The 12,587-nt window shown below is 37.2% G+C and overlaps 1 protein-coding gene and 2 long non-coding RNA genes across 3 annotated transcripts; all 3 read left to right on the plus strand.

The window, feature by feature from the left end:
- Positions 1 to 3,846: 3,846 nt before the first annotated feature.
- Positions 3,847 to 4,513, plus strand: LOC128509929 (uncharacterized). The gene is made up of 2 exons (XR_008356088.1): positions 3,847 to 4,032; positions 4,325 to 4,513. It is a non-coding gene; the product is annotated as an uncharacterized LOC128509929 (long non-coding RNA).
- Positions 4,514 to 6,884: 2,371 nt separating this feature from the next.
- LOC128510674 (uncharacterized) lies at positions 6,885 to 10,752 on the plus strand. The gene is made up of 4 exons (XR_008356123.1): positions 6,885 to 7,022; positions 8,707 to 8,816; positions 10,005 to 10,214; positions 10,333 to 10,752. It is a non-coding gene; the product is annotated as an uncharacterized LOC128510674 (long non-coding RNA).
- Positions 10,753 to 10,757: 5 nt separating this feature from the next.
- LOC128510673 (uncharacterized) lies at positions 10,758 to 12,578 on the plus strand. The gene is made up of 3 exons (XM_053483124.1): positions 10,758 to 11,379; positions 11,530 to 11,698; positions 11,784 to 12,578. Exons 1-3 carry the CDS (start codon positions 10,842 to 10,844, stop codon positions 11,914 to 11,916), a joined length of 840 nt encoding a protein of 279 aa, XP_053339099.1. The 5' UTR covers positions 10,758 to 10,841; the 3' UTR covers positions 11,917 to 12,578.
- Positions 12,579 to 12,587: the final 9 nt, after the last annotated feature.

Genomic DNA, 12,587 nt, shown 5'->3' on the forward strand with positions numbered 1-12,587 from the left:
AATGTGTTGATTTCTAAAGTACCTGTGGTATCAGTCAAACTAGGGGGAAAAACTGCTTTGTAGTTTCCTTCACTTATGCTGCATCCGTCCCTAAGGCTCTTTCTCACTGCTTTCTCTCAATGTTTTCATTAACACACGAGATTTTTCTTTGCTACCGAACTGTGACTTTTTCTCATGCAACTTATAAATCTTTACTTCATAATCGTATTTACTTTTGGTACAATTAGAATGTTTCGACAAAGAAAACGACCCTAGAAAGCACTAATGTTTTTATCGTATAGCATTGAAACACGTGAGTACACGAAACTTGGCACATATTTAAAGCTCATTGAGCCGAACAACTTTTGCACTGCATTTCATGGGTTATACTGGGTCATTCCCAAAAACGCACCCAATGGATTTTACGATCGCACCGGATGGATTATACGATTGCCACCAAACTGGGCCAACGTGATCTAAAGACATTGAGAATGCAAAATTGAAGAGGGATTTTTAATATCTCAAACGGGTGAGCCGCGATAATGCCTTAAACATTAATAATAATATTGAGTGATATTATATTCAGTGACACATTCAGTGACATCACGCTCGGTGACATCACACTGAGTAACATCATAGTGTGATGCTTATTTTCCAGGGTCTGCGGCCTATTGTACATACATACACAATACAAATGTTAACACTCTCACACTCACATCACAAACACACATGCATGCACACAAATACACACACCACAAATGTTAACACACTCACACAGACTCTCAGATGCACACACATACATACACACACAAACGCACATATATCACACACATACATACACACAACAAATGTTAACACACTCAGATCTCTCTAACACGTACACATGCAGAAACACACATACATCACACACATACTCTAACAAGTCACGGCTCACACACGCATTACACACATCACAAATGTTAACACAGACACACACACCACACACATATTTACTCATCACACACACACACTTCTGTCTCTCTCTTAAACACAAACCCTTACACACACACACACACACACACATACACTAACGCATTCAACAAATATTTAGGGCCTAAACTGATATTATCCCTGTATAGTGGGTGATGTGTGCAAGTTGTGCAGTGCACCTGGACGGCGATGGCTTTTTCGAGGTCTTAACATACTTAAATAACACACAGGTTGTATTCTGCCGTCGGGGTGGCAATGGCACAGGGTGCTTGTGCCTGTCATCATTGCTTGCAACTATTATTATAATTATTATTAGTAGTAGTAGTACTAGTAGTATTACAAATGCAAAGATATTACACTTAATTTTTGAAAGTTACCACCTTGGGCGCTTACCACATTCTAACCATTGTATAAGTTTGGTCAAAATGTGTAATACAACATTTCTATAAAGGATGGAAGAGAAGAACCTTAAATTATTATATTATTATAAATAGACTGGTAACAGTTATTGCTATCAGAGTGCATTCTTTTTTTTTGCAAATCGTTGATTTGTTTACGGATTATGGGCATGCAAGGCTCATCTACACCTGTGTTAGTATAGGTTAGCCTGTCTGGCCCAAACCCACAAAAAAGCTAATGTAGCACAGATTGCTGAAAAAAGTCAGTGCTGGCCAAGAAGAACTGGGAAAAGAGTTCTGCAAATTTCCCAGATCACATTCCCCAGATCTTCTCTCCAATTGAGCACCCATGAAATGCACCAGAAAAACTCCAATCCATGGAGATTCCTTGTTTTAAGGTTATGGCTAATTGGTGTATTCTGCAAGAGTTCACATAGTAACATCTTGTACTAAGAATCACCAGTACTTTTGTTGTAATATTTTAATGTGTAGGACTTGGGTCAAGCATGATGGAACCACCCTTAAGCTTAGCTAGTTGTTTTCCATCACTTTGTTTAGGGCAGTGTGGAACATCACAGAAAAGAGATTTACAGATTGAAGAGAAGAAAGCCCATCTGCCCTGCTAAGTAGTCAATCTCTTGGACTGTCAGATGAACCCCATGATCAGTCAATGATATAAAGCAATGAAAGGTCCCCTTAAACAAATGTCTTCAATTCTTTAGTGGTGATATTAGAGCCAGACTTTCCTATTTGTCTATTTTATAGAATTTCTTTCTCTGCCTGAGACAATTTATGTGGGTAGAATTACCTTGGCCACCTACTGTAGCAAATGATTAACATCTGATTGAATGGAGGTCACATATGGCATCAGATTGGACAGGTGTTCCAGATAATTCAGTTCACCCGTTTCCTTTGTTGCCAGAAATGTCATTGCTCAATTAAATATACTTTTACAATTACTGTAAAACTGTAAAAAATTTGAGCTGTAAACGCATTGTTCTTTAGTCCCTTTACCATGAAATGGAGTTTCAGATCAAGATGCACAACAAGTTTGGTTTTTACCTCTTCTGAGTAGTAATGAAAATGTAGTTTACATTTGCAGTTCCTCCAAAAGGGGAATTTTTTTTTTTTATGCCAATTACTTACTTTACTGCCCTGCTTTGAAGTGGGGCACTACTCTGCCTATGGTTAAACCTACTGTAGGAATGAGACTGAAGTCTGTTGTAAAAGACTTTTTTTCCCTTAAACAATGGACATGGACACAGTAGCTAAGTGCATCAAAATGTCAACTATACTGTACAGTATATGGTCTACTATATATTGCCTCTGTCCAGATATATCACAGCATGAATACCAGCTTGAAGCAATTAAGAGGCATTAAAATTACATACCAGTAAAACCATTCCATTGGTTTGCCTCATTTATGTGTATTTATTTACAGTATATGTGATGTGGATGTTAGTATACAAATGATTGATGCTTAATTAGTTTGAGGCTCAGGGTAATAAATGATATGGTGTGGATGTGGATATTTAGGCCCCAGAATCACCTGGATCTCCTCTCCTGACAATGTGTAAATTAGAAATTTAGGTGGTGTGGTCATTATGGTAAGATACATCCTGTAATGTGATGGAAGCTTGTTAATCAGTTTCATTCAATTTAAATAGGCAAAATCAACATTAATATATCTGGCAGAATGCAGTTAGGTGATGAGGTAAGCTGCCAACAAGATAGCTCCACACATGCTCAAACAAGGACCTGGAGTTAATAATTATAATAATCATAATAAACATCAAGAGTCAAACCTAATAGCATGAAATAATTCTGTCCCAAGGTAGCATACAGTATATAAAGAAGAAAAACATACAGTAGACATGCAACAGTACCATGTGAAACACCAAAATTTGCTTATAGATAGAATATTCCCACATGAAAAGAATCTATATGAGGATATATGCGCATATATGAAACCTATATGCAGTATATATGCACATATATCCTCACCTATATGAGGATATATGCGCATATATGAAACCTATATGCAGTATATATGCGCAAATATCCTCACCTATATGAGGATATATGCGCATATATCCTCACCTATATGCAGTATATATGCACATATATCCTGACCTATATGAGGATATATGCGCATATATGAAGGCCTATATGCACTATATATGCACATATATCCTCACCTATATGCAGTATATATGCACATATATCCTGACCTACATGAGGATATATGCGCATATATGAAGCCTATATGCAGTATAAATGCATATATATGATAATATATATGCTGCATATAGGCAAAATTGAGGTGCATATATGTGCATATACAGGCCATATAGGTCTCCTGTATTGCTTCTTTATATCCACATATAAGCCCTATATGTACATACAAGATATGTCTCCTATATAGCTATTATCAAGGCAATAACTAAGAACTAACTAAATAAAAAACACATTTTAGAATTTTTGTCGAGTTATCTGCTAATGACCCGAGGCAGGACACGCCCACACGCCAATCACACGGAAATCAGTCCGGCTAATTTACATACTAGGCCACGCCCCCCGGACAAGGAAACTCTTCAGAATGTTCTGGAAAGTGGGAGGAGTTTACATTTACCTCAGAAGAAGGTAATTTACCATTTTGAAGAGAGAATCCAGGAGGACACACTGGGTAAGTTATTAAGTCTTATATAACTCTTATTCTGATAATATTAAACTAATATTAGTAAATATTTTCCTCACTTCAGCTAGCTCTTGTCAGCTTGTGTGACACATTGGCTTTCAATGCCATTTACATAGTTTAGGTAAATCATGCTAACATGCTGCCTTTCTGTATGTAGCACAAACATGATATTTCCTGGTGGCTAAGCTAATGCCTTATGGAGTTTACAGATGTTTATAAATGTTTTAATAAATAATCATTTATTATTATTATACTGTCTTATTATTTTTGTCTTTTTTAGATGCTACATTGAAGAAGTGGCCGGCAGCCACCCGAGGGCAGACAGGCACATCTATCAATTCAAAGCTCACGAAGCTGAGAAGGTCCTCAAAATATATATATGTTTTCTTCCTGTTGAGTTTTTTTGTCTTATTTTTGTTCTTTTACTATTTGATTGTTCTTAAAAAAATAAAAAAATTAAATTTCTACATTTTGGGCTTTTATTTATGTTGTCTAACAGCTATGGATTTTAATAATTTTACTAATATCTGGGTAAAAATATAGGTGCATATATATGCACATAGGTACATATATGCACGTATATATGTACACTTATATGTACATATAATATAGGATAACGGCCAATTTTATATATGTCTATATGGGTACATATATGCACGCACGCATATATGTACATATATGTACATATAATATAGGAAAACGGCCAATTTTATATATGTCACATATATGTCTATAGGTACATATATGCACGCATATATGCACGCGCGCATATATGTACGCATATATGTACATATATGTACATATAATATAGGAAAACGGCCAATTTTATATATGTCACATATATGTCTATAGGTACATATATGCACGCATATATGCACGCGCACATATATGTACGCATATATGTACATATATGTACATATAATATAGGAAAACGGCCAATTTTATATATGTCACATATATTAAAAACCTATATCAAACCTATATTAAAACATATATGTTTTATATAGGTTTTTTCCGTGTGGGTTACTATTTACTCCCACAAACTGAAAGTAATCAATCAAATAAGATCTGAAGAGCACTGTTCCACTACAGTCAGAAGTGCAGAAGAGCACTGTTCCACTACAGTCAGAAGTGCAGAAGAGCACTGTTCCACTACAGTCTTTGGACTATGACAGAAAACTGGGAAACTCAGAGGAAACCGACCAAGGAGGGAGAAAATGCATATTCCGTGCACACAGACTAGAAGCCAGATTTAAAACCATAGCCCTGGACACAAAAAAGATAAAAGGGTAAAAAAATATATTTAAAATGGAAAACATTGAAAGAACTTCATAACTACGCATTGTCAAGGTAATCAATGTTCTTGAAACACACAGAAAAAAGAAAAACTTTCGGTTGCTTTTAATCTCAGTTCAAATCAGTAGCTTTATTTTCAACACAGCTGTATTATATTTTATTTGATACTATAAATATAAATAAAATATTTACATTTTTTCTGTAAAATGAACATGACAGTATATGACAAAGTAGTTTATAGTTATTTTTTTTAATTGCAGTGAAAGAGAAGGAAGACATGCAACCACTAACATTTCTTTAGTTAGTCATTTTGCATTTTATTGGTTTTGCAGTTGTTTCTAAGGCAGTCAGCCTATACTAGTGAGAGAAATCAAAGATGACAGCAGCCTGGGCGGCTCTGCCGACTATGGGAACGCGGAATGTGAGTTTCGTGAGGACGGATTTTTCATTGGTGAATACATTGGCTTCAAACAAAGGTTAACCATGGACTTTACAGGCTGAGATGCTGTTTTTTAAGTATTTTAATTTAAGTGAAAGGCTGTGTGCAATTACAAGACAATCTGAAGTACAGTAAATTAAGCCTACTGAGTATGTGTTAAGGGTCACTACTATAAGTGTGGAAAAGTCTGCAAACACACAATCCTAACATCATATGACAACCTTAGTTTTTTATTTATGTGAAAATTTGCTGTAGTATGCTTTGGTGTTCTAGAGGTGGATTAGACACTTTGGTTTTCATTTTTGTTTAGGAAAGTAAAAAAAAAACAAAGTGGCCATAGCGCCTCACTAGCATGTGAAGGCAGAGCAGTTCTCTTTCAAAAGCTACACTGTAACAAAAGTCAGTAAAATATACAGCAAAACACCGTCAAATTCCAACGGTAATGGAGCGTAAAACCAAAAACTTAATTTTACTGTATTAAATAGATTGAATAACCGTTAATTGTGAGACTGGATAAAACTTTGTTTTTTACTGTAATAAAATGTTGAAATTATAAATATTTTCTGTGAAAACAAATAAATATGCATACATTTTACAATTAAATATTGTAATGTTGAAAATGTTTGAAAAACTTAGATTTTACGGTATTATTTGAGTAAAACTACATCTTTTGGGGTTGTGCACATTGGAATTCACAGTATAAAGCTGTAGATTTTTAAGCAAACAAAAACATTTATTTTTACAGAAGCAAGATGTTAAAAAATAGGGTCCACCATAATAATACAACCAGGTAATATATATATATATATATCAGCAGTGAAAGACAATAAAATTGATTATATATATATATATATATATATATATATATATATATATATATATTTTTTTTTTTTTTTTTATTCAGATACTGATATACAGATTAAAAGTTAGGCCTGCAGTATATCATTGTTAACCTTCTGATAAAAAAAATTAAAATGTTTAAAATAAAGTTCATGGTTGTGAATAAAATTTATTTCAATAATCTTTTTTAATTATTATTTTAAAACATCTTTATGTTGTTGTGTTTCACAACCGCTCTTTTTTTCTGTGCCAACCGCTCTTTTTTTCATGCAGGAGACTCAATTTGGCTTCGCTAACGGACACAGTTTTGAACTCGTATATTAGCGCCATTTATAGTTGCTTGGACCACAGCATCTTCGGAATTTGTAGACATCCTGGCAGCTTACAATTAGTTCGAGGTGAGGTGAGTACATGCAACTTTAAGTTATCTCTCTTATAAAAATCCACCAGCCCAGCGTTTATCGATAATTTTAGCAGTTTTTTTTTTTTTTTTTATGAGTGAGGTGGTGAATTTAGTTAGCATTTGTGAGTTAAGTTAGAATTACTGTCGCGAGGGAAGCATTGCTCTGGATTAGTTTCTGTGTTTGGCGTGCTTAATTCGCTAGGGAGGAATTACCAATGTACCTGGAGTTATGTTAACCTGTAATTTCTGTGGTAAGGTAGTTCAGTCATCAAGGGGCTACGTGCTTCATTGTAAACTTCATCGGAATGAGCCACGTTGTTTCTTTCGGTGTATTGAAGCAGGCTGCAAGCAGACATACACCAGGTATGGCGCGTTTAAGGCTCATTTTTACCGAAGACACTCTGCCACCAGCCATGTCACTGGTGTGGCGGTGGTTTCTTCGTTTACATGTGCAATGGCGATGTGTGAACGTCAGTGTCAGAACTCTAAAGAGTTAATAGCTCATCTGAAGAGCCATATTGTGGAAGGACACGTGGTCACTTGTCCAGTTAGAGGATGCACAATTACCTTTAGAGTTAAATCATCTTTTACTGCTCACATGTCACGTAAACACAGAGAGTTTTCAGACAGCAGCATTGGTGATTTATATAGAGAATCTGCATGTCAATCATCATCTGTTCCAACCACATCAGATGACTTTGTACCCTTGATTTCCGAGCCTGCTGCACAGTCTGTTACAGATGAAGATAACATGGAAATGCCCCCTGAATTCTGTGATCTTTTTCTGAGAAACGTTTCATTATTCTACTTAAAATTGCAGGGTCAGTTTCTACTGCCTGCTTCAACCATACAGAACATTGTAGAGGAAATGCAGAACATACATGAGTTGGGACAGACATACAGTTTGGGTAAACTTGCATCACTGTTAAAAGATGACACATCATTATCAGAGGAGGACATCAACAAAGTCTGCAAGTCTGTCAAAAGCTATGATCTTTTTTCTGCATGTCATACTGGGCCATTGAGGACAGTGCACTCCAGAGCTCAGACCTTTAAAAAAGCCTTCAACTATGTGGAACCAAAGAAAATATTTTTAGGGAGAGATGAAAACAGAAAAGATAGTTTTGCCTATTATGTGCCTTTAAGAGAGACTTTGAGATGTCTGCTAGAGTCTGATCTGTGGCAGAAATCAGAAGAGCCCTCTACTGAGCCTCCTGCTGATGTTCTGTGTGACATAAGTGATAGTAAGGTGTTTAAATCAAATGATTTTTTTGGTCAAAACCCATCATGCCTCAAGCTAGTACTCTACCAAGATGCCTTTGAAGTCGTTAACCCTTTAGGCTCTGCAAGGACAAAACACAAGGTATTAGCTGTATATGCATCAGTGGCAAACTTGCCACTTCATGTACGCTCAGACACAGATCACATGTCTCTGGTCTTACTGTGCAGGGAGAAAGATTTTAAAGAGTTTGGTCATGCTAATGTGTTTTCTGAATTACTAGCAGATTTGAAAGAATTGGAGGGCAGTGGGATTGTTGCATCAGATGAAACTAGAGTCAAAGGAACTTTGTTTTGCATTGCTGGTGATAATCTGGGTTCTCACTGTATTGGTGGCTTCACTGAAAACTTTAGTTCTTCAAAGTACTTCTGCAGGTACTGCCTGATAACGAAATCTGAATTTCAGGGTGCTGACCCAAATCTGTGTGGACCAGAACGTACCAAAGAGAACTACAACTCTGCTGTTGATCGCCTCCAGATTGACAATACACCAGACGTCGAAGGAGTGAAGTTCAGGTCAGTGTTCAATTCACTGAAATACTTCAACGTTTGTATGCCAGGCTTGCCACCATGTCTAGGTCATGATATCTTTGAGGGAGTTTTGGCTTATGATGTGGCACTGTATCTGAAATACTTCATAAAAAAAAAAGCATGGTTCACTTACTCCACTCTGAACCGACGCATCAAACAGTTTAGTTACCATGCCTCTGATGCTTCTACAAAGCCATCTGAGGTCAGTCCTCAAGCAGCTAAACTCTCAGGACAGGCAATACAGAACTGGAACTTCCTCCGATTGCTGCCTCTCATAGTTGGTGACATAGTGACAGACCCCACAGATGATGTGTGGAACTTAACTCTGCAGCTGAAAGATATTGTAGACATGGTGTGTGCTCAGAAAATTTCAGTGGCTCAGGTAGCATATCTTGATATTCTTATTCAAGAATATTTAGAGTCAAGAAAAGCTCTGTTCCCAGAATGCAACCTGAGACCAAAACACCATTTTCTACGCCATTACCCAGCACTGATTCTGAAATTTGGCCCACTGATAAGATTATGGACAATGCGCTTTGAAAGTAAGCACAGTTATTTCAAGAGGTGTGCCAGAAATCTGAAAAATTTCAAAAACCTCTGCCATACACTCTCTGAAAGACATCAGATGTTTCAAGCCTATCTTGCAGCAGGGTCATTGTGTCAATCTGTCTTAAAAGTCAAAGATGGTTCTCCATTTTACTCAGTGCTGTACAGTAAAGCCATTCAAGAAGCAGTTCAAATGTTTGACTTCACTGAAACCAATACAAAGGTCACAGTAGAAATGATGTACAAGGGAACACAGTACAAGAAAGGACACTTCCTTGTCACAGGGGGCTCTGACTCTGTTGAGTTTGGTGAAGTAGTTCTCATTTTGATTAAGAATGACAGTGTTTATTTTCTGGTGTCGGTGCACGTGACAGAATACCATTCTCAGTATCATCTGCACTCAGTGAGAAAGGAAAAAGAAAAGATGCAGTGTGTGAACATCATTGACTTAATTGATTTCTATCCATTAACATCTTACATGAAGTATGGGTACCAAATGGTTCCATTGAAACACAGTGTGCTGTCACAATAATGGGGCTGTTAGTTTGGTACTTATGAAACACTAATATTTTAAGACCAAAGGTACCACTTGGTGTAAATTGACCTTTATTCACATTCTTTTATTAGACATCTCGGAAATGGGGGACAGCATAAGGAGTTCCATTACTAAGGTGCTGCCGGACCTGTCTGCCTCAATCCTTGAAATTGTACTGGAGGCACTACAATCATTAGGAGTGGAGACATCTGAGGACTTGCAGTTCATTAGTGAGGCTGATCTGAACTCTGTCCTGAGACCAGTTCAGGCAAGAAAACTGCTGGCTGCCTGGAAACAAACCAGTAAGTATTATGATTTCATTGCACAATAGCCATGAAGGGCTTTCTGTTTTTTTTTATTATGCTTTGGCCAAGGTCCAAAAAGTACAATTAATCTATCGTTTGTGATATTGTTTTACAGCACCAAATATGGAAATTTCAAGCCAGGCCAGCATGTCGTCTCCATCTTCTTGCTCCTCATTTTCTGCCTCCCCCTCACCCAGTCCAATATATTCTCTAGACTGGGTAGATAACTTTAGAATTCCAAGTGAAGATTTTCCAGAAGACTTGATTCAGTGTCTTCAGAGAGAGAAAAGACCAAAGCCTCGATTGCGGAGGGAGATGATCCGCATCATTGTGAAGGAGATGATGAAAGCCTGTGCCTCTCCAAGTAGAAGAGCCTCGACTGAAATTGCAAAAAAACTGGTTGCAATGTATCCCAAGTCACTGCAGGATGTCATAGAGGGGGATGTGGTAGGACAGGGGTACCACTCTTTGGTAAAACAGATTCAGGCACGAGTTGAAAATGTGAAGAGGTCTACTTCACCAGTGTTAAAGAAGCGCAAACAGGGAGGATCAGATGACACCGACGAAGTCACACCTGAAAAGCGAGCATCTGTTCAAGACACATATGGCTGCATAAAGTGGGACATGAAGTTTTTGCCAGTCAGTGAGACACTGGAAACCCAGCAGGAGAAGAAGGAACGTATGAAGATTTTCAGTGAACAGACAAGTTTCAGTCATGAAGAAGTAAAAACTCTAATGAAATGTACCTACTACTCTCAGCGCAAAGCAATAAACAGCGGAGCAAACATGCAAACCCTTAAAGAAGAGTGGCCTTTTTTGTTTCAGGCGATTGGAATGACAGTCCATTTTGAAGAACTTACTGGGGTACCGCTGAAAGAGACTTTTCTCACCAGTCTGGAAAAGAAGGGAAAACGGCTTCTGGACTTTCTAAAAACCACTTGTGCAGACAAGAGCAAGCGTGTCTTGGAGGCTGTCATAAAGCTTCGAATGCAGAGGGGACAGCTGACGGGCTGCTCAGAAGATGTGAAAGATATGATGCTCCTCCTTCTCTCCTATTTCGATGAAAAAGAGGAGACCCTCTTCCACTATGTTGATGAAACATGTCTGGCAAAAGAAGTCCAAGTGGAAAGCCTGCCTGTGACACCATGTATCATTGTTTGTGGTGAGTTGAAAATCAGTACAAGTGCACCGAACCAAAGCTTATGCAAGGATACGCTATATTAAATGTCTGCACTTTTACTATTTTAAGACACATTTGAATGGTAAAGGGAGTTTTACAGGTAATTCTTTTACCCTTGTATTTCATTCCAAGGATCCTCCTGCTTTGCATCGAGACTGTTCATGCTCAGCATTGACCACAAAGTTGTAAATGACCAAATAACTGACTTCATCTCTGCAATCTGTCTGATGCTTGGTAGCTACTACTGCCTGAACATCCACTATCCCCTGGAACTTGGCTCCACACTTGAATTCCTTCAGAGGTAATTCTTTTACTTTTCCCTGGCCTTTCCCTTTCTTTTTTTTCCATTGTATAGTGTTTTATTATGGATTATTGTGTTTATCAAGGTGTTTCTTCAACATTAACCCAGAGAAGGGAACAAAAGTTGAAAAAACTAAGAAGAAGACACTGCATGTGAACCCAAGAGTACTCACCCTCATCGCTGATCTCTCTGATCACGAGTGGCGAGAGACCGTTTAAAGACATTTTGAACAGATCGGTACAGTCAGCTTAACTGTACCTTGACTGGGAACTACTTTGTTGTTTATGTTTTCAGTTATCCCAGCTGATATTGAGTGCTGTACTCTTACCTGATTTCTGTTATCGCAGGCATGCTTTTCAGAGGTTCTGACCATATATCTTTAAACAATCCCTCTAACTAGGGATTGTTACTGAGAACTGTACTTTTGATGTTTTAGAGATGTTCTATATTCTATACAAGAGTTTAAACTATTTGAATTTTGTATTGCCTTAATTAGCAAACAAGTTATGTGTTGCACTGAACTGTTAACATTGAAATTTAAACAGCACTGTCTGTTACAAACATTACTTGATTTTAACTGTTATCATAGCATTTTGTAGCTGTACGTTTCTGCAAAAGTCATGTCACAAGCTTATGTGCTTGTTCAAATTCATGTTTTCCTGAAAATGGTTAATATACATTTGTTAGATGACTTTAAGTGTAGAGCTTAAGCAGTTTTGGCTTTCTTTTTTCATAATGCCAGGAGAAGCTTTAGATGCTTGTTTTGTCTTTATTTGTTTAAAGCAATATATTTGACTAGTAGCAAGAGTGTGGAGGTCAAAATATGTTCAAGACAATAAAATTTGTCAGTGAAGGACATCTGAAATTTTGTTGCAGTGGTTTTCTGATG

Source organism: Clarias gariepinus, chromosome 22, assembly GCF_024256425.1.
Source record: "Clarias gariepinus isolate MV-2021 ecotype Netherlands chromosome 22, CGAR_prim_01v2, whole genome shotgun sequence".
NCBI classification, from domain to species: domain Eukaryota; kingdom Metazoa; phylum Chordata; class Actinopteri; order Siluriformes; family Clariidae; genus Clarias; species Clarias gariepinus.